This window comes from Lolium perenne, chromosome 5, assembly GCF_019359855.2.
Source record: "Lolium perenne isolate Kyuss_39 chromosome 5, Kyuss_2.0, whole genome shotgun sequence".
NCBI classification, from domain to species: domain Eukaryota; kingdom Viridiplantae; phylum Streptophyta; class Magnoliopsida; order Poales; family Poaceae; genus Lolium; species Lolium perenne.
This window is the reverse complement of record NC_067248.2, coordinates 136675230-136697141: the sequence shown is the minus strand read 5'-3', so window position 1 is coordinate 136697141 and position 21912 is coordinate 136675230. Positions and strand designations below refer to the sequence as shown.

Below are 21912 nucleotides of genomic sequence, written 5' to 3'. Positions count from 1 at the left end.
ACGATGATGTAGGCCATGACGGTTCTCCCATGTAGTAATGGATGGACAAAGTCGCGGTCGAAGAATAACTTGGGGAAAAACAACTTGCGAATGGAAAGCTTGTGGATGCCAATTTGGTGATCGGCGAACAAGAGGTTCTCAATCAAATACGAAGCATCAAGTCGTTTCTCCAAGAGGCATTTGGCTAAAATGGGAACCAAAAGAGTGTCGATGTATCCAAAATTTGGTAGGGCAAAAATTTGTGCATGTAAATGTTTCCTTTGTAAAGTGTCAAAAATGTGATGTGTAGCATTGTCCCAAACAAATGGAAGAATCAAAAGGCAAGTATCGGCGGAAAAATTTTGGGCAAAATTGTTATGTGCAATGGCAAAGAGATGGAAACTTCTAGCTTGGGAAAGTATGGTTGGTGTGAGCCGAGTATGAATATCCTCAAGTGTCAAAGAATCACTTTCAATTGCCATAGATGAAATGAGAAATCCAAAGAAAAGCAACTTTTTGTGTGGCATGCGGCACAAGATGTATAAGGTGTCTCTCACATGTATGACATGGTCCTTGAGATTCTCGGAGTGTATGATGATAACATCAAGGCATACAACAACCATTGTGCCAACAAGATGTGTCAAGATATGTTGCATAAGAGGCAAAAGAGGTGACGAGGAATTGGACCAAACCGGAAACTCGACAAGACATGCCGGAAACACACGAGGGCGAAGGCGTTTGGGAACATACCCTTTGGCGTGAATCCCATGGGTTGGATCATGTATCTCGTCCGTGTTGGGGTAGCTCTCAATTGCCGTTTCGTGAGCTCATGCTCTGTAGCGGTGGAAGTTGTCATTCGGGTACCTATACACACAAAAGAGAAAACAAAAGGCGTGTGTGCATGGTAGAGGAACACATCATCCATCATGATGTTCCATGTCTTGTGCACATCACCATTAGTGTCAATCAAGATAGTATGAAATGCATGGCAATGGTGCATATGGCAAGAAGTTGCATTCATGGCATGTGGTAACTCATGATCATCAAAAAGTGAGAAGGCTATGGGGGCCATCTCGTGGACAATGAAATAAGCATTCTTGCATACCAAGCATAAGAAAGAGCAATTGTTCACAATCTTGGATGCAAGGATCATGGAATGGTGTAAACATTTGGGGCAAAGCATGCAGAAGCTAATGTCATCCTTATCATTATTATTGCAAGCAATACATGGGAAAGAGCAAGTGGTCGACATATTGCAAGCAATGGTAGAAAAATTGAAGCTCTCATAGCATGGCATGGTCATGGTATCACAAGCATTCACTTCCACATGATCAACAATGTTAACAAGCAAAGTATCGCATGGGAAAATGAAAGTAGCATGTGAAGTAGCAAATGGATCATCGAGATCATGCATGCACTCCAAAGGCATCATGTCCACTAGTGGGATCATGGCATCATGCTCACATGGGATTAGCACCAACTCATCAATCAAGCATGTAGGAGTAGGCTCGACTTCCTCATCTCCATGCGCCTCCTTGGTTGAAGGGAAATTCACATGCTCAACCATCTCAACTCCATCGCCTCCCAAGTCATCCTCTATCCGTGGCGCCATGGTGTTGTTGAGGGCTAGGCGTGGCGCAACTTCACCCTTGAGTTTACCTTGGCGATCTTCATCTTGAAGTGTTGGCGTCAAAGGCTTCTTGGTGTCTTGGGCTTGTAGCTCGTCGAAGTAGAGCGTCTTGGCGCTTGGCTTTGTGCATTGCCATGCCTCGTGACCCTTGGCCTTGCACACCTCACATAGGAGATTGGGACATTCCCGTGGAGGGTGGCCTTGTTGCTTGCACTTGTAGCATCGGAGTCCATAGGCATGTGACGAGGTAGGGGCCATTGTGGTGGTGGCGCAAGAGGGAGACGTCGCCTTATGAGGAAGGTCTTCTTGATGTGCCCTCTCCATCCTTGGAGTGGTAGACACCCTATGATGGTGTTTGTCGCCTTCATGTTGAGGCTCTCGTCGTCGTGCTTCATCACCATGTCTTGATGAGGGTCGTCGAAGATCCTTGGGGGATGTTGGTAGATGTTGATCATGAAGTGGCTTGTGGCGGCGAAGCTCATGTGGTGACGTATGTCGATGTAGACCATGAGGTGGTAGTGGTCGACGACTATCATGAGATGGTGTGAGTCGATGACGGTCCTTGCCATGCCTAGATGATGGCTCATGCGACTTGGCATGTTGCTTGCGGCGCCTTGTGGAGCTTGGAGAAGAGTGTCGATGACGATCATGTTGTGGACGCTCTTGATGCTCCATATGATGTACTTGAGGTCGACGATCTTGTGCATAAGCACTCTCATGGTGGCGCCTTGTGGAGCTCGAAGACGAGTGTCGATGACGATCATGATGAGGACGCTCTTGATGATCCATATGATGGTGCCATTGTGGAGGTCCTCTATCCTCATATGTAGCTCCATTGGCCAAGTAGGCGTTGCTCAAGGTGGAGTCGAGGTGAGGCTCCGCCATGGTGTCGATGTCGTAGGCGTGGCGTTGCTCCACCATGTCGAAGATGTCGAAGACGTGGCGTTGCTCCACCATGTCGTCGATGTCGTACTCGTGGTGTTGCTCCACCATGTTGTCCATGCTTGATGAGCCATTGTCGATGTAGAGCTCGTCGAAGTCGTCCTCAAGGTGGTGCTCCACCATGTCATCGATGCTTGACGAGCCATTGTCGATGTAGAGCTCGTCGAAGTCGAACATGTTGATGATGCTTGCGGAGCTAGAGTCGGTGTCGACCTCCACATGTTCCTCCACATCCGCGGTGCTTGAAGAGGTATCCTCCTCGAAGTGCTCCGTGTACTCCTCCGTATCTTCTTCGTCGCTATACATGTTAGCACGACAAGATCTATATGGTGTATGTTAGTGGAAGAACACTACCTCGCAACCTTACCGTGGTATGACAAGATTGGGGTGATCCAACAAAACCAAGAGTTAGAACAATTGTATCGGGTACTCACACAAAAGCACACGCAAAAGCTAGCAAATATGGTGTTAGGTGAGTATGACGAAATCCGAAATCAAGTGTATTGTCAAGGGTGAGTGAAATCCAAAAATTCAAATGTCAAAGCGATGATCACTATAAACACGGAAAGGATATGGAACGCACACACGAGATGAACGGGGTTAGTGCGACCAAGGAATGAGCGGAAAAATGTAAGAACCCAAAAGCAAGGGTGCTCGGTGTCACACTAACACAAGGAGAGGCAAAGCTTTGGTTGTAAACGGAGAGACAACAAGATTTACACGCGGCCTCTCTTCTCTTTTCTCTCTTTTGCTTAAAAGCTTTTTCTCTTTTGTATTTGGTGGCACTTGACACTCTTTTGTATTTGTATGTATGGGGGCACTTGCACTCTTTTGCTATTTTTGTGTTTTGGCAGCTTTTTTTTTCTCGCACTATGTTAGTGTTAGCTCGCTCTTGCTATCTTGCCACACGAGTTTTGCTTAGAAGCTTGACTCCACACTACACACACCTCACAATTGGGGCCACGTGCAATGTCTCGCAACACTTGATAAGCAATGCTTGATAGGATAGATCACAAAAGAAGAGGGGTTACAAGGGGAATGCAAGTTATACCTAAGATGTTAGGCGGTGATGAACACACAACTTGCGATGATGGTGGGTGTCAAGAGTACAGTTGCAAGTTCGGGGTGCCGAGGATGTCATCGCTTGCTTCGGAGTTGCGGGTTAGTTTCACAAACAAGGCACTCAAACCGGAACAAGCAAACACAAGTTAGCGGAAGAAAAGGGTCAAAGTAGCTTGGCGGTGGTGGCGGTGGTAACCGGTGGTGGGTGGTGTCGATGCCCTTGCGGTTGCGGTGGTGGTTGTGGTGCCGCGGTGTTGTTTACCGGTGGTTTGGGAGGGTGGCGGTGCTTGCCGGCGGTGGAGAGCGGTGGTGGTGGTCGGCGGTGGAGGTGGATAAGGTGGCGCCCGGTGCAGGGGCCGGTCTGGCCGGGCCTGGGGCCGGCTGCCCCGGTCTGGTGCCCGGTTGGCCGGGTCCTGGGCCGGCCGGGCCAGTCTGCCGCCCGGTCAACCGGTTGCTCAACCGGCTGCTCGTGTTCTTGAGCCAAACTCGTCCAAATCGACCCAAAATGAAGGAAAACGATGGAATTGGGGGCTAGAAGTTGGGGAAATAGTAGATCAAGCACAATAACATCGAATCCATGGACCAAAACCACTCAAAACGCAACGAAATCGCAGATCCGTCAAAAGGCAATTTAGGGCTATTTTTGGGGATTTTTGGGGAAAATTTTTCAGAGATGAAATTGGGTGGGTGGGGGGTCAAATCCGCGGAAACCAAAGGCTGCTGATACCATATGATGAGGTCTAAGACCCCGTTTGTGGCCCGATCTTGCGGTTGACCCGAAATCCAAAGGAGGAAGAGAGGGAGAGCGCGAAGAACACGAAGAACACGATGAACTCACGCACGCACACCAACCCGATACAATCGATACTTACCCCGTGGCTCGATGGACCACGCCAATAGAATCAACCCGGAAGAGACACGCGGTAGAATTCTGAGAGGAGAGATTGGTGAGGGAGATGAATCTAGGAGTGGGAGAGAGAGTGGGTAGCACTAGAATCTCACACTCACAAATCCATACATCCAACAAGGGTAGCCTTGATACAAAGGGGATGAAACCCTAGGGAGACAAAGCTCAACTTCATGTCTAAGCCTAAATCTTGTCTAAGGAGTAAAGGGGATGACCTAGGTGCTTATATAGAGGTACAAGGCGACTTGGGTCGAAAAGGTATGCGGTTGATCGACTCGGGCCGTTTCCGGTCGAGTCAGTCCCGTGAAATCCGGTCAACCGGGCGCCAACCGGTCCTGGGACCGGACGGCCTGGCGCCAGGGCCGGTCAACCGGGTGCCCGACCGGGAAGTTCGCAAAATTCCCTCTGGTTGGCGTCGGTACGACGCCGGTTGTCGCCGGGGTGGATCCGGTCTGGGGCCCGGTCTGACCGGCCCTGGGACCGGCCTGGCCGGCCTGGGGCCCGGTTTGGCCGGCTTCTGGGCCGGCTGGGCCTCTTCCTCCCGCCTCTTCTTCCTCTTCCTTCTTCTCTTCTTTCCTTCTTCTTCTTCTTCTCTCTTCCTTGCACCATGGGAGTTCCTTCTCTCTTGGTCCTTGTCGATGTCGGCACCTATGGACACCATGATGATAGGCATGAGGTAGCATACCATTCAAGTTGGTGTTGAGGTCGATCATAGAGAGGAAAGAGTTCACCTTGACATATATGGCGGGGGTTTGTGTTGTTGGTCCACTTGGGGGACTCCTTGGCCATGGTCTAGCGTCGACGATAGGTGGGGCTGCACTTGACGGTCTTGAGGTGGAGGTGTCTGAAAGCCACCCCGCATCATTGACGCTACGCCGATGATGATGGAGATCATGCCCGTTGATGATGGAGATCATGTCAGTGCTTTGGAGATGAAGATCGAAGGCGCAAAGACTAAAGGGCCATATCATATCACATATGAATTGCATGTGATGTTAATCCTTTATGCATCTTATTTTGCTTAGAACGCGACGGTAGCATTATAAGATGATCCCTCACATTAATATCAAGATAATAAAGTGTTCTCCCCTTGTATGCACCGTTGCAACGGTTCGTCGTTTCGAAGCATCTCGCGATGATCGGATGTGATAGACTCAACGTTCACAAACAACGGGTGTAAGCCATGTTGCACACGCGGAATACTTGGGTTTGCTTGACGAGCCTAGCATGTACAGACATGGCCTCGGGACAACGGAAACCGAAAGGTTGAACACGAGTCATATGGATGATATGATCAACATGTTGATGTTCACCATTGAAACTACATCATCTCACGTGATGATCGGTTTTGGTGTAGTGGATTTGGATCGTGTACCACTTAACAACTATGAGGGATATTGTATTAAGTGGGAGTTCATTAGTAATTAGATTAAAACATGAACTAATTATCATAAACATAGTCTGAGTAGTATTTTGAATTAATTTTGTAGTATTGGCATCCGTTTTTCTACCATGCGCTAGTCTTGTAATTGAGATAGAAATACTGTTAAAATCTGACAAAAAACTTTACGGACTGGTACCGTATTGTTAAAGAATCAAGAAATGATTAAGTCCTATTGCAAACTTTTAGTAAAACCTCACATTGTTGATTCAAAGAGCTATGTTTTTAATTAGTACCTAAAGTTATCTTGTCTCCGTGAAACTTGAAGTTCAAATCTGTTTGAATAGTAAGGAGCTGAAAATTTAGTTTTCAGAGATAATCAAGGTATGAGATATATATGATATCTAAGACCTTATTGCAAGATGATAGAATATAATTTGGTGAGACTACATAAACTCATAAGTTTTATGGGAATGTACGAAGGTTGAAGACGCAAGACGTTCCAATCCTCCAACCATTGGGGCACTAACGATATTTGCATATCCATGAAGTGATCGTCCTTAGCATGCACCGTTGGTAAGACTCGTCGTTTCGAAGCATCACATGATGATCGGATGTTATAGATTCTACGTGAGCATACAAAGGGTGCAAGCCAGATTTGCACATGCGAATACTGAGGTTAAACTTTACGAGCCTAGCATGTACAGACATGGTCTCGATAAGTCCTCATGATATGATGGATAAAATTATGGGTGAAATTGTTCATCATATTAAAGGGTTACTAATAGTGAAATCCGGAACACTTGGCATATGATGATCAACTTCAAAGTAAGAACCTCAAGGTTATTGGTATTTGACCAACAAACCTAGAAGTTATTAATGTTGAAGTGTTTTTCTGAATAATGAGGAAAGCTAAAAGAGAAACTACAAAAGATTATTGGCAGAAAGAAAGAAAAGACTAGAAAGTCTAGCTCAGGTGTATATAAATGATATACATGTTATGGATGTATTCCTTGTTTGGTCACATAATGAAATTTTTGGGTATTTGTACCAGGTTGGTTGGTATGAGATGTCATACAATACAACACAATACAAGAATACGATGGCCTAAGTGACTAATAAGGAATATGGGAATAATGCACGTCTGGAACATAATAAAGTGTTATCATGTTTGTCGTTGGCATTCTACCTAGCCCTTAGAATCAATAATAAAGAACTTAATAATTGTTATTTTGCTCTGGTCAAATGAAAACAATGAGTTGTTCAAATTATGACATTACTCCATGTACGATGGATAAGTTATTATAAATCTTAATGGTGAAACACACACACATAATACTGACGCTAAAATACCATAAGGCAAATGATTTGAATTCCACTTATTTGTGGAACTGCCATTTAGGTCATATTGGAAAGGAACGCATGAAGAAACTCCATGCAAATGGATTATTGGAGTCATTTGATTTTTGAATCATTTGGCGATTGCAAATCTTTTCTAAAAGAGAATGACTAAAATACCGTTCATAGGCCAAGAGTTGAACGGGCAACTAACTTAGTGAAAACATACATGATGATTATGTGGTTCACTGTACATAGTCATGTGTGGGAGATTCTCCTACTTCATGAAAACTTCAAACAATGAATTGAGTATATATATGTGGATATATTCGATAAGGAAGAAGTTTGAAACATTTGAATAGATTCAAATAAATTTCAGCATGAAGTGGAAATCATCGTAATAGAAAAGTCAAATATCTATGATTGGATCATAGTGGAAATATTTGAATTACTAGTTTTAGCGAACATCTAAGAGAGTTATGAAATTGTTCTACAACTCACTTTTCTTGGAGTATCATAGTGATGATGAAGTATCCGAGAGATGTATCCAAACCTTGTTGGATCAATGATGAGATAAAATATTAATGCCATTATATTTTTTTTGTGGATTATGCTTTAGAGACTAGCGCTTTTACACTAAATAGAGCATCATCATGATCCATTGAAATGACACCATACAAGTTATGGCATGGGTATAAACCCTAATAGTCCTTTCTTTAAATTTTGGTCTAAGAGTTTACAACCAAAATCGGATGAATGTCTTTGTTGGTTATCCCAAAGTATTGATTGGGAATTCTTTCCACTATGAAGTAAACGACAAAAGTGTTTGTTAATGTTACTTGCTTATTTCCAAGAAATTGTTTTCTAGCGAAGTATTTGAGTGGGAGGACAATAGAACTTGATAAGGTTTATGAACCTGAGCATAATGATCAGAGTAGCGCAGCATCGGAAATTGGTTCCGGAAGCGGTCACGACGATCATAGCTCCCATGACTACAAAGTATTTTAGCCATGGAGATCGAAGTACATATTGAACCTTGTAGGTATGGTTTACTTTGTGATAAAAAAAATGATTTGTGGACAAAGGATTGATTTTGAATAATGATAAACCAACTACAAACAAAGAAGTTATGATGGGCCCTGATTCCGTTAAAATGGCTATACGCCATAAAATCCAAGATAGATGAATACTTTTTGAAAGTAAATGGATCTATAAAATTGATGGACTTGGATAAAATATCCTTGAAGAAGCTCGACTTGTCGAAATGTTGTTTACGACAAAGTTCAAAGAGTTGACTACGATAAGATTAGATCTTCCGTAGCAATGCTTATAGTCTATGTGGATTATTCTAGTAATCACTACATATTTCTTTTATGAGATATGCTAGTAGGATGGCAAAATACATTACTTATCAGAAGTGTGTATTAAAGGTGTATACAAGATACAAACCAAGAGTTTTGCTAGTCCGTGGAATACTAGATAGGTATACGAACTTCAATTGGGTGAAGTAAGTATCGCGGAGTTAGAATCTTCACCAGATAAAATAGTCAAAGAGTTTTTGATTTCATCAGAGACGATGAAGAGGCTTGCATTTGCAAGAAATTAAGTGGGAGCGCTGAGACATATTTATAATACTTTATGTAGATGACATATAGTTGGTTATAAATAAATTATATACTTGATTATAAAAAGTTTCATTGAGAAATTAACTTCAATGAAAGGATATGGACTGAAACAAATTTTGTGTCAAGATCTATGAAGATAGATTGAAACACATAATAAGTTTAAGTCAAAGTACATAGAATGGATATTGAAATAGTTCAATATAGAAGTATTAAGAAAATGTTCTTGTCATGTGAAGTTTTAACAAGACTTGAGTTTATCTGACACTCAATGAGTAAAAACACATGAATGACTATAGATCACGAATAATATGTACACAATCAGATGTCCTGTGCTCTAAAGAGTTATGAGCATGTACCAGAATGATTCATATGATGATCATTGGACGACAGTAAGAATATCCTTGAGTACTTTAGAAGAACTAAGGATATATATATGTTTTTGTATGGGGTAATGACAAACAAATTGCTGTAAAGTGTTGCACCGATATTAGTTTGATCACATATAAAAATAAATTTCAATCTCAAATTAGGCTAAGTGTTGTTTAAAAGGTAGCACAATGAGATAGAAGTTGTCTATGCTAGATTTAGATGAGTTCTAGATGTTGTGACGGATTCTACAAACGAAGGCAGATTATGTCATTGTTTTGACAATGACAGAGGATGTTAAGTCAAGAGGTTCTTTGAGAACTTGGTGTAGTTCCGACAGAGTCAGAACTTTGAAGCTATATTGTGTGTGACAATATTAGTAACATATTTCAGACCGCGGAATTAAGGTTCCACCATAAGACCAAACATATTTAATGCCGACTCATTTGGAAATGAGTGATGCGTTGAGACGCAAATGAATTAAAAAATACATACGTTTCTGAGCGTGTCAGATCCGTTGACTAAAACCTCTCTCGTGAGCAAAACATGATAAAGCACCGGAAGGCCAAGGTGTTATATCTTTACAAATGTAAACTAGATTATTGACTCTAGTGCAAGTGGGAGACTGTTGGAGATATGTCCAAGAGGCAATAATAAAATGGTTATTATAATATATCTTTGTGTTTATGATAATGTTTACATACCATGTTATAATTGTATTAACCGAAACATTGATACATGTGTGGTATGTGAACAACAAAGAGTCCCTAGTAAACCTCTTGTATAACTAGCTTGTTGATTAATAGATGATCATGGTTTCGTGATCATGAATATTGGATGTTATTAATAACAAGGTTATGTCATTATATGAATGATGTAATGGACACACCCAATTAAGCGTAGCATAAGATCACGTCATTAAGTTATTTGCTATAAGCTTTCGATACATAGTTACCTAGTCCTTTCGACCATGAGATCATGTAAATCACTTATACCGGAAAGGTACTTTGATTACATCAAACACCACTGCGTAAATGGGTGGTTATAAAGGTGGGATTAAGTATCCGGAAAGTATCAGTTGAGGCATATGGATCAACAGTGGGATTTGTCCATCCCGATGACGGATAGATATACTCTGGGCCCTCTCGGTGGAATGTCGTATAATAGCTTGCAAGCATATGAATGGTTCATAAGAGACCACATACCACGGTACGAGTAAAGAGTACTTGTCATGAGACGAGGTTGAACGAGGTATAGAGATACCGATGATCAAACCCCAGACAAGTAAAATATCGCGTGACAAAGGGAATCGGTATCGTATGTAAATGGTTCAGTCGATCACTAAAGTCATCGTTGAATATGTGGGAGCCAATATGGATCTCCAGATCCCGCTATTGGTTATTGGTCGGAGAGAAGTCTCAACCATGTCTACATAGTTCGCGAACCGTAGGGTGACACACTTAAGGTTTGATGTCGTTTAAGTAGATATGGATATATGAAATGGAGTTCAAAGTTATTTTCGGAGTCTCGGATGGGATCCAGGACATCACGAGGAGTTCCGGAATGGTCCGGAGAATAAGATTCATATATAGGAAGTCATTTTCTAAGTTTGAAAATGATCCGGTATTTTCTCTGGAAGGTTCTAGAAGGTTCTAGAAGAGTTCGGAAGAAATCAGCATGGAAGGTGGAGTCCCAGAGGGACTCCACCCACCTTGGCCAGCCAGCCTAAGGGAGGAGGAGTCCCAAGTGGACTCCTCCCCATGGTGGCCGGCCACCCCACCAAGGAAAGGGGGGAGTCCCACTCCCCCTAGGTTTGGTCATATGGAAGGTTTATGTTGGGGTCTTATTCGGAGACTTTTGACCTAATCCTTGGGGCTTCCACCTATATAAAGAGAGGAGGGGAGGGGCTGGCCGGCCACACTTGCCACCACCTTGGCCGCACCCCTTTGAGGGCCGGCGCCCAAGTCCCCTCTCCCCAAACCCTAGCTACTTCTCCTCCACCACCTCTCCCGCATATGCTTAGCGAAGCTCCGCCGGAGATCTCCATCAACACCGCCACCACGCCGTCGTGCTGTCGGGATTCCAAGGATGATCTACTACTTCCGCTGCCCGCTGGAACGGGGAGAAGGACGTCGTCATCAACACCGAACGTGTGACCGAGTACGGAGGTGCTGCCCGATTGTGGCACCGTCAAGATCTTCTACGCGCTTTTGAAAGCGGCAAGTGATCGTCTACCGCAGCAACGAGAGCCTCCTCTTGTAGGCTTTGGAAATCTTCAAGGGTTAGTCTCGTTCATCCCCTCGTTGCTCCCATCTTCTAGATTGCATCTTGGCTTGGATTGCGTTCTCGCGGTAGAATTTTTTTTGTTTTCTATGCTACGAATCCCTACAGAAACTCTGGCCAAGAGGACACTTGTGACTCCAAGAGGGGGTATTTATGCTCGATAGTAGGTCCATGCCTCTAGTTTTATGGGAGAGTGACTTTATAACTTCTAAGATTGTAGATGTGTCGTTGCTATTAGGGAGAAAACAATAATGTTTTATTCAAGGGTAATTCTATTGTTTACTTTACACACATTACTTAATGCGATAGTCTGTTGCTTGCAACTTTATACTGAAAGGGGTGCAGACGCTAACCTGAAGGTGGATTATAGTCATAGACGCAGTTGGACTACGGTCTATGTGTTATGTTGTAATGCCCATATCAAATCTCATAGTAATCATCTTGTCATGTATGTTCGATATTCTGTCAATTTCCCAGCTGTAATTTGTTCACCCAATATGCTATTTCTTTATGGAGAGACACCTCTAGTGAATTGTGGACCCCGGTCCTTTTTTATTTACTGATAAATTCAACCGCAACCATGTTCTGTTTACTTTCTGCAAACATCTTCTTCCATTCGATACGTCTAATCCTTTGTGTTCAACAAACCGGTGAGATTAACAACCTCACTGTAATTTGGGGCAAAATACTTTGGTTGTGTTGTGTCAGGTTCCATGTTGTTGCTGACGCCGGTAGTGCGCTCTGCCACTAGTCAGTCAGCAACACCTTCAGAAGTCACGCCTTTCTCCTACTGGTCGATTAAACCTTGGGTTCGTACTGAGGGAAAACTTGCTGATGTGCTCATCACACCTTCCTCTTGGGGTTCCTCAACAGTGTGAAGTCAGCGTAACGATAAGCACCATCAACCCCTGCCTAGTGGCGGAGCCACAACATCAACCCTATGTAGTCAGTTTGAAGTCGTCTAATCAAATACATGTATCTGTATAGATTTTAATTATTTATTGCATACTTTTAGCTTGTATTGCCGGAAAAAGTTTAGTCAATTGACTACACAACTTATGTGTGGCTTCACCGCTGCCCCTGCCCCCATCTGCCACACTAGGGCTGCCAACAGGGACAATGAAGAGGTTGAGGAGTGGGCCCGGATGACGGACGAGGAGTCGTCTCCCTGCTCAAACTTGCGGGGCACCGGCAGCGGCATGTAGCACCGCTGGCCAGAGGTTGCAGTAACTCCGCCTTCCCGTTGTAGCACGCACCATCAATCCTCGCAGCAGTGCCACCAGCGACAAGTAGCAACGGTTCAATAGTCAGAACAATGCCAGCAGCGGCATGTAGCATCGTTGCCTAGCGGTTGTAGGAGCGACGGTCCACCCTTGCAGCATTCAGTTCCTTGTGGTACTGGTGGTAGCATGGATCACCGGAGGCCTTGGATAAGGTCGATGAGGATGGCATGCTAGAGCAGCGGCCGGAGGAACTCAAGCCTGTGAGGCGCTGCGGTAGCGTACGAGGTTGTCGGTGGAGGGGAGGCGAGCAACGGTGAGTGGGTTCCTAGGAGGCGGTGGTGGCGGAGCAGTAGCATGCGGCAGGGAAGAAGGGTCAGCACGATCGACCATGGGAGAAAGAAGCAGGGGAGATGCCTATTATGAAGAGGAAGGAGCAAGGGAGATGGTGGGGTGCGGTGGCAAGGAGAGGGTCGAAAGGCACTGGAGGCATTCACATGTGGGTCCCCCCCCCCCCCCCCCTCGCACCGGAGGATCGATTGGACGGTGCAAGAAGCGGACGATGGGAAGCGAGGGATCCCGCCTAATCGTTAGCTACTATTTATTAGTCTGTTCCCAATAATAAGACGTTATAACTTTTTATGAATATGTAGTAAGTACCAGGGGCATATCTAGTTGGGCGGTGTCATGGCACCCCTTCAAAAATGCAAAAAATTGTTTAGCTACTACTAGTATTTATACAAATCCTGACTAAATGCAAGCTCAACATCGAACTTTTTTTTTTTTGAAACGGAGGCAAAAGCTTTGCCCCATCAATTAATTAAGAAGAAGTTGCTCAGTTTTTAGGAGAAAACCGAGCGAAAACCTACAACAACAGGGCTAAGCCCATACCAACATCACACCCACAAGAGAAAAACATCGAAAGAATACAACCTCTAAACCAACTAGAACCGACACACAAGAGCACAACGTCCCACTCATCATCGAACGTTTTTAAGCTTGGCACCCCCATCGATTTTATCATAGATACTACAGGTACCTCCTAGTTGGTGCATGAACCAGGCGACGAGTACTCCCTGTAATTAGTAGGAAATCACTGACACTGATCACTTCCAATTCTATACTCCATCATAAGCTGTAGATGCCCGAGCATGGCACACGACAGACTCGCCATGCGCGTCCTCCCAAGATCTTGGTACGTAAGCCGCTTTATTTCAGAAAGACAGATGCGTATTGCCGTCAGCATATGTCAAAGACCTTTCTTCCAAGTTATGTTTTGCAGGGCAGAGACCTTGTGGCATGGCTCCCAGGAGACCAGCACGGACTGACTTGGCAGCCTATGTATATGGCCGTATGGGCCAAACCGGTCGCACATCACCCGTACAAGACTATCGAAGGAACTTCAGTCGCCGACGTCAGTCTAGTGGATAGATATTATACTATCATGGGATATACACTGGCGTGTACCTGACCTGACTATGAGGATTTGTTGGTCAAGACAAAAAAAATGTTGCATCATCGCAACACACGAAGGAAAGCAACGTATGCTTGCGAAATTTCTGCTGCGTTTCCATGTTATTATTTAGGAAAGGAACAAAACCGAACAAGCCCTATATGCCACAATTTTCCTGACTTAAGTGCTAAGCCAAGACAAGGCAAGACCTAGCAGCACAAAGGACAGATTGACGAAAGGGAGAGCAAGAAACTGTGTCTTTAAACAAAGCAAGCAGCGCAATCACTACCCCAATCTCAATCATGTAATCACTTGCGCAGTAAGTCTACCTGACAGTTACACATCCTCAGCGGCACAACCTGGAAAAGGAACGATGCACCAAAAGTGGCCTTGTGTGTCCCAATCACCAAAGAAATATACAGTATGTTTATTGATTAAGCAATGAACAAAATAGAAAGATTTTATTAGATGGACAGCGCCATCAGCCATCTTATTTGGCAACCTCAATTCAAGGCTATGCACAGAGAAAACTGGTAGCAGGTCTGATACTACAACACAGGCCTTGCGCGTGAAGCAGTTTGCAAAGGCTCAGATCTCCGTGGATATGGGAATGCGATATTACAACAAAAAATCGGTCACTGAAAGCTGAAGTTTTGGGTCGGAAAAATACACAATGCACCTTTTAATAGGAAGCTAACTATATCCACAGTGCAAACCAGGGAAACACTGGCCATCCATATCTGATCTGCTTTAAAATCAGCTCAAGTTTAATCTTGGGCAGCCTCGAACCTTGATGGAGTATCAATCCCCATCATGCAGCAGAGTCCTGAGATCAAGATGATAAGCAGCACCAATCCCTGCAGATTACACAAGTGTGAGGAAATAATGCAAGGATACAAACAACTGTGATCAACTACAAACAGGTGTGAGGAAATAATGCAAGGATACAAACGATCAACTACAGGCAGGCAGTTTAAAGGTGAAGAGGACGAACTCAAAAGCACAGTTTGCAGTTGCAATTGAAGGAATAAACAAGCTGAAGACACACGCCAGAAGTTGAAAAGGTTACAGAGAACAAAGTAGACTAACAACTTACCACAAAAACTCCTTCCAGGAGAGTTGATTTTAGTTGGCACTCTCCATCACATTTCTCTAGGATGGGTTTAGTTTCATTGGTCTTCTCTGCAAGGTACCTGGCCAATGGCAGTTCGGAAGTGTTCTCCAACAAACCATAGGGTTGAGAAGCATACAGGATCGAATATTTAGCCCCAGACTTGTTAAGCACAGAAACCACCTCCGAAAGCAACTCCCCTGTAGGGAGCAAAAACGCAGGTTAAAGTTGCTCAACTGAAGGTGAAGGAACCAAACCAAGTTTACTTAAACCAACCTTCTGATTTGACATTGTCCTTGAAACCGCCACTACAGAAGACAATTAGCTCAGTCTGTCCCGTTGGGTTGTTTCCCATCCTTGACTTGACCAAGTCCTGGAATGCATATGATGTCAATACACAGTGAATATACGTTTAATATCAAAATAAGCACTTTTCTATACAAAATAACTTACTTGAATGGAATCCATGCTCGAATGTTTCTTCATACTTTCACTGCTTGCAGCGCATGTGTCAGTGTATGTGATGTGATTTCCTCGGGATTCATCCTCACAATTCTCAGTAAATCCAGAGAGCAATGAGTTCTCTAATGCTTCATCTTCTGAGATGGCAACATAAGGGAATGCCATGGAAAGCTCAGAGCTTGAGAAGGATAGCTGGTAAAAGGCATATATATTAGAGGCGCTCAAAATTATTATGTTTTAAATTAATCCTACATATGGCAAACTAACTAAACATAGAAAACTATATATGATAACTGAGGGAAAGGAGTGAACAAGAATGACTGACTACCTTCAGTGTGTCCGCTAAAGCTGGATCGGCTTGTTTATCTTTAGAGATGTCCGATGATTGTAGCTGAAGGAACAACGTTAGTCATTGCTTAGTGTCCATAGAAGCAACAAAAATGGTGATAGCGCATTCAATGAGAAATATTATAGGCAGGGGGGAAAATTCAACACAGATTGAAGCATGGGGAGTTTTGGAACTTTAATGGCCCCTTGGAATTGACAAATAGAACTATCCGATCTATCATGACGATAAGATATTTCAATAAACAATTATCTGTGAGATAGTTTCCATATAGCGTGGATCTAGTGCAACCAGTAAATACCCAAAGGATGAAAAGACCAAACGGATGGGAGCCAAAATTGTACCTTTGATCCAAGAAAAAGAACTGCAACATCAACATTCTTTTGAGGACCATCCTTTGAACACTGACAACAAAACCAAAAGATTAAGAATTGTTTAAAGTTCTTCATAACAGGGACTCATATTTCAATACAGTTGGATGTCAAATTAAAGTCCAACTGGGATATTAGAGGGGAACTCACCACCAAGTTAGACCAGCCACCTTCCTCGAGAACAGATTTAGCTAAGCTCTTTGGAGAGAGTGACTGATAGTGGACAACTTCTTTAGCCTCACTAGAACTGAGTCTGGAGATAAAGCTTATGTTAGGTAAACTACTACGACTGGAAGGTCGACATGTACAAAAGGAATGGACCCATAAAATTGTATTTCAATATCAAGTAACTGAATGCATAATCAACCACTAAATGAGCAGGGTAAATTTGAAACTAGTCAACAAGTATCCAAAAATCCCAGAGTAAGACTGAGAACACCGGAAATGTACAGCATGCATGACGATGCACTGAGAACAAGGAGTAAAATGTGACCTAGTTCAGTGGAGTTGCATGAGATATAAATATGCATCAAAACTAAGAACAACAAAAAAGCAACATGTGATATAGGTAGCAGGTAGTGTGTTGGATGCATTACACCAATGATGTGTTATTCTCAGGCTAGGATGCATAAGAGTAAGACTGAGAACACCGGAAATGTACAACATGCATGATGATGCACTGAGAACAAGGAGCAAAATGTGACCTAGTTCAGTGGAGTTGCATGAGATATAAATATGCATCAAAACTAAGAACAACAAAAAGCAACATGTGATATAGGTAGCAGGTAGTGTGTTGGATGCATTACAACAATGATGTATTATTCTCAGGCTAGGATGCATAAGAGGAAAAGACCATTGCTCTAGCTTGTGGTTCAGCTATCATCAGAACTAAGATTGAAAATGAAGGTAATGTTTTGTAAACTTCTATAACTGGAAGGTCAACATGTATAAAAATATGAACACACAAACTGCATTTCGTTATCAAGTAACTGAATGCATAATCAGCCACTAAATGAACAACATAAAATTTGAAACTAGCCAACAAGTAACCAAAAGTCCCAGAGACTGGTTAGGGAACACCGAAAATGTACAAGCGCATCAAGTGCATTAAGGACAACAAGGAGCAACATGCGATCTAGTTCAATGGAGTTGTATGAGATGCATATGCATCATCTGCGCTAAGCACAACAAAGAGTAGCATGTAATCGAGGTGGCGGATAGTGCCTTGGATGCATTACACCAACGATGCACTCCGTCCATCCCATTAAAGTTGTCTGAGACTCATCTAAATTTGAATGTATCTAGACACTAAATAGTATTTAGATACATCCGAATTTTGACAAACCTTCGACATGTTTTATGGGACGGAGGGAGTACTATTCTCAGGATAACGATGCGTATGGAAAATGCCATTTTCTATCTAATGAGGCTCTGGGCTTCAAGTTCCTCGCAATTAGACGCCAGAGATGTTCCACAAGAAACAGAGAAAAAAGGAACTACAAGTTTGTTGTTCAGTTATCAGGCAGATGACGATATTGTACAGAAGCCTTAGTGTTGCACGATGTACACTACACAACATGTCAACATCAAAAGTAAAATCTTCCCCTCAACCCAACTGATGCTAGTACTCTCCCAACTTCAACAGAACGTGAGGGATAGCCATGCATACAAGTTGAATAATAGTTCTACACCGCATAAGAGTCCTGATCCCGACAACAGACTGTGTTCTATTGCTCTTCTTCCGGTGTTTATACTCATTAGAACGGTATTCTTAGTAGTCTACATGAACAAAACGTAACGTGTTCTACGTAAGGAGGTTGCATCACCAAATACCATCAATCTTCCAGCTTTCCATTAGCGGAGTAGGATAAAATTTCTTCCACCCACCCTACTCACTCCGCAATCTGAATCTTTTCACAAGCATGAGAGAATGAATTTTTGCACTAAGTCGAGATATAGAGATTGTTTTTTCTAGAGTAAAATGTATGGACACAACCCAAAATATGATTGGAGAACAATGCAGCAGGTATAGATCCATTGTGACAATGTAGATATCGACTTGACGTGTCGCGATCATTGCCTTACAATGATGCGTGTTCTTCCACAACACGCAAGGTATGATCCTAGAGTAACATACTCGAGCTGACTATCTCATGCACTAAACCACCTTATAGGCCTATATCGATTTCATGTGAGAAGAAACGAACAAGGTGTACACTAATTTCTGGGGGAAAAGAGCAGTAATACATGCGTCAGTTGAATCGTGGATTAATCTACCAACTTGCAGCAGTTTCAAAAGGCAAAGCAGAATCTCAGGCTAAAATTCCTCCAGCTTTATCAAACAAGTATCGCATCTAACACAGGGGATCCCAGATTCGCAGGTTACGAACTCAGCAGAGAGGCGGTTCAGCTACTTACCCGTAGTTCTTGGGCGCCCAGAGGAAAGCCGGCGCCGTCACCGGGGCAGCCGCCGCCACCTGAGCAGTGGCGACCAGCATCACCGCCAGCGCCACCCAGATCGCCGCCATCTGGTTGAATTTGAATCAGATCGATCCCACGAAGAAAAATCAGAAAAAGAAAAGAATGAGGAAATCTGCTGGCGAAACCCGATCTGGGCTACCTAGCTCAGAGAGATCGTGAGTGGATCTTACCTTTGGGAGAAGTGGGCAGGTCGAATTGGGGATTTGGGTTTGCGTTGGTCTGGCTCGCCGATACCGATTTCTTCTGGCCGTGATCCGTATGGGTATGGCTGGCTATTCGTGGAAGAGGAGGGGGCCAGGTCGTGTGAGTTGCTGCCACGCCTGCCCTCCAGGCTGACGTGTGGGTCCGGGCATTACTGGCAGAGTCTTATACGTGCCCCAAGTATTTCCTTCAAGTTTTCGCAGTCAGAGATTTACAAGAGGAATACAAAGATTATCTCGAAACCACAATTCCAACAATACCGCAACACCAACTCATGAAGGGGGTGATGAAGAATAGGGTCATGTGCACTGACATCATATCAAAGCACATCATCTAAGAAAACCGAATGCCTCACTAAGCCGTCCATTGATGAGTAAGGAGCACAACCGGTCTAACAAACCCTTAGCATGCACCAACGCACACGTCATAGAGGTCGCTACCATGTCTTCCGCGAACCCATCTTTTAGAGGGATCAACACATTAACCTTGCTAGCAATAGTGTACAATTTAACTTAATAGCGGTTTTGAAGACATTATTAGAAAGTAAAAAATCCTAACAATACATGACTATGATATCATGTCAATATACAAGATGTTTCGTCTAAACGGGCTCAAGATTATATCTAGCGGACTATGATATCATGTCAATACAAGAAACTAAATCCATATAGAAGTTAACTGATCACTTGTATCGGTGGTGTTGGATCAACATTCGAGAAATTATGGTCCGCCTCATATAGCTCAAAGAGGTATGGCTGGTGCTAGAACCGCTACTACTTATTGGTCTATGTTTGCCGACTTAATGAACCTTGTCCTTAAATGTTGACATAGGTGTTGTGCATCAAACCGTCGCGGCCGGTTTTTGAGTCCGTGCTTATCAGAATCACTTATGTTATCGATATCGCTAAGTCCTAGTTTTCTATTTGGTGTCACCAGGTTTCACTTTGGCGGTACCTGTTTTGCTCATCGAACTTTTCTATTTCTTTGAGAGTGTCTTGCCCGTGTTGTACTTAGTAAAACATTTTTTTCCTATGCACTCTACGCAGTGGCCGCATAATTGATATTTCTGCACCGAATCTCAAGTCGGAATCACCGGGATCTGGTTCTGGAATTGCACTTTGGAGTATATCAACATTCATTGAGTTCTCCATGTTCCATTTCTGAGCTACCGACTTGAGTGAAGCTTTAGTTTATGTGCACCTCGAGACATTGGGATTGTTGTACCATTATGTCTGATGCCTATTTAAGGAACCCACCCCCCATGGCCTAGGGTATGACTTTCGAATATGAGATTTGGTTTTCCCCGAAAAGGTCTCCTCTCGTTATTTAGCATATCTTAAGAGAGGAAATGAAGATTTGAGCTTAGTTGAGTGCCAACCAATAGTACTTATATGACCGTGTTGGAACCACTACTACCAAATGGTATATATACGTTTTTCAAGTTAAATTTTTTTCGAAAAGGGAGCAGCGTCCCGGCCTCTGCATCCAAAAGATGCACACAATCTTTCTTTATTAGATTATTCACGAAACCTTACAAGAAGAATACAAGGATCAATTTGAAGCCACTTTCGTCGCGACAACTCGCTAAACCTAAAGAAAGATGAAGGGGGTGTCCAAGAGCAGAGCCATTACCCTGATCTCATACCAACGCACATCTAAAAACTGAGTGTCTGCCCAAGCCGTCCATTGGCGGGTGAGAAGCACAAACAGTCTAGCAGACCCTCAGCGCACACCATTGCATACATCAAAGAACCGCCACCGCCTTCTTCCGCGAACCCATCTCCAAGAAAGATCACCGCATTGACCTTGACAGGCATGCCATCAACGTCACCACGATGCCAGACGACACCACCATCCTGCGCACATCCATCACGTTGCGTCTGTCTCCGAGGCTCCGCTGCACCATGCTGCCGAGACCCACCAACATCGACGCAGTAGATGGAACACCGCTCCTCCAGATGACTTCCTCCAGGTATCACTTGTTCCAGAACGATGCTCTCAAGAGGGAAAACGACACTAGAGGTGCCGCCATCATTTGATCCGTGTCCAGATCTGGGGTTTCCCCGGAACAAAGAGGTTGAGTCGGATCTGTAGCAACGATGCCTTCAACAAGGTGATGACGCCCGAGGACGCCACCATCGTCGGTTCCAACCGAATCGGAGCCCAGTTCTCACCGGCCATACCCCACCCCAACGCTGCAGATCCGCCTGAAGAAGAGTCGATGCCGTCCGCCACACCACCGATGTGGCGCCGTGGTACCCGGCAGCACCACGCCCAAGCCTTCCTTGCCGGTCAGTCGCCGCCAACGCCAGCTGCCAAAGCGGTTCGAAGGTGACAGGGGGCGAGGAGGGGCCCCGCCGACGCTGGCGAGACTTTGCCCGGGCACGCCCCTTGGCGGCGGCGGAGGAGGGAGGAGGTAGGTGGAGGGGATGGGAGGCGCGGCGGCTACGTTTTCCAAGTTAATGAACCTTGTAGTTAAATATTGCCCGAGGTGTTGGGCATCACAAACTACCATGACAGGTTTCTGAGTCCTCGCTTATGAGAATCGTTTATGTTATCGATTTCACAATAAGGGACTGCAAGTTAGAGCATTGCAAAGTTAGAGCAATATATAACATGAAGGGGCTGCAAGTTGGACCTTTCTAAATAACTTCCTGCCAATCTTGTCAGCGCAGATAAATATCTGCATCTCTGATTATATAATCAGTAGTGTTCTTATCCGGTATAAGAACTAGTTCATTCTGTACAATTTGT

At 43.9% G+C, this 21912-nt stretch overlaps 1 protein-coding gene across 1 annotated transcript; it reads right to left on the bottom strand.

Annotated features, from left to right (window-relative positions):
* Window positions 1–14635: 14635 nt before the first annotated feature.
* On the bottom strand, window positions 14636–19271 carry LOC127300007 (uncharacterized). The gene is made up of 9 exons (XM_051330070.2): window positions 19128–19271; window positions 18895–19004; window positions 16627–16729; window positions 16450–16509; window positions 16088–16150; window positions 15751–15951; window positions 15574–15670; window positions 15283–15497; window positions 14636–15043 (listed from the first exon to the last, which is right to left on the bottom strand). Exons 2-9 carry the CDS (start codon window positions 19002–19004, stop codon window positions 14954–14956), a joined length of 939 nt encoding a protein of 312 aa, XP_051186030.1. The 5' UTR covers window positions 19128–19271; the 3' UTR covers window positions 14636–14953.
* Between the last annotated feature and the right edge of the window lie 2641 nt (window positions 19272–21912).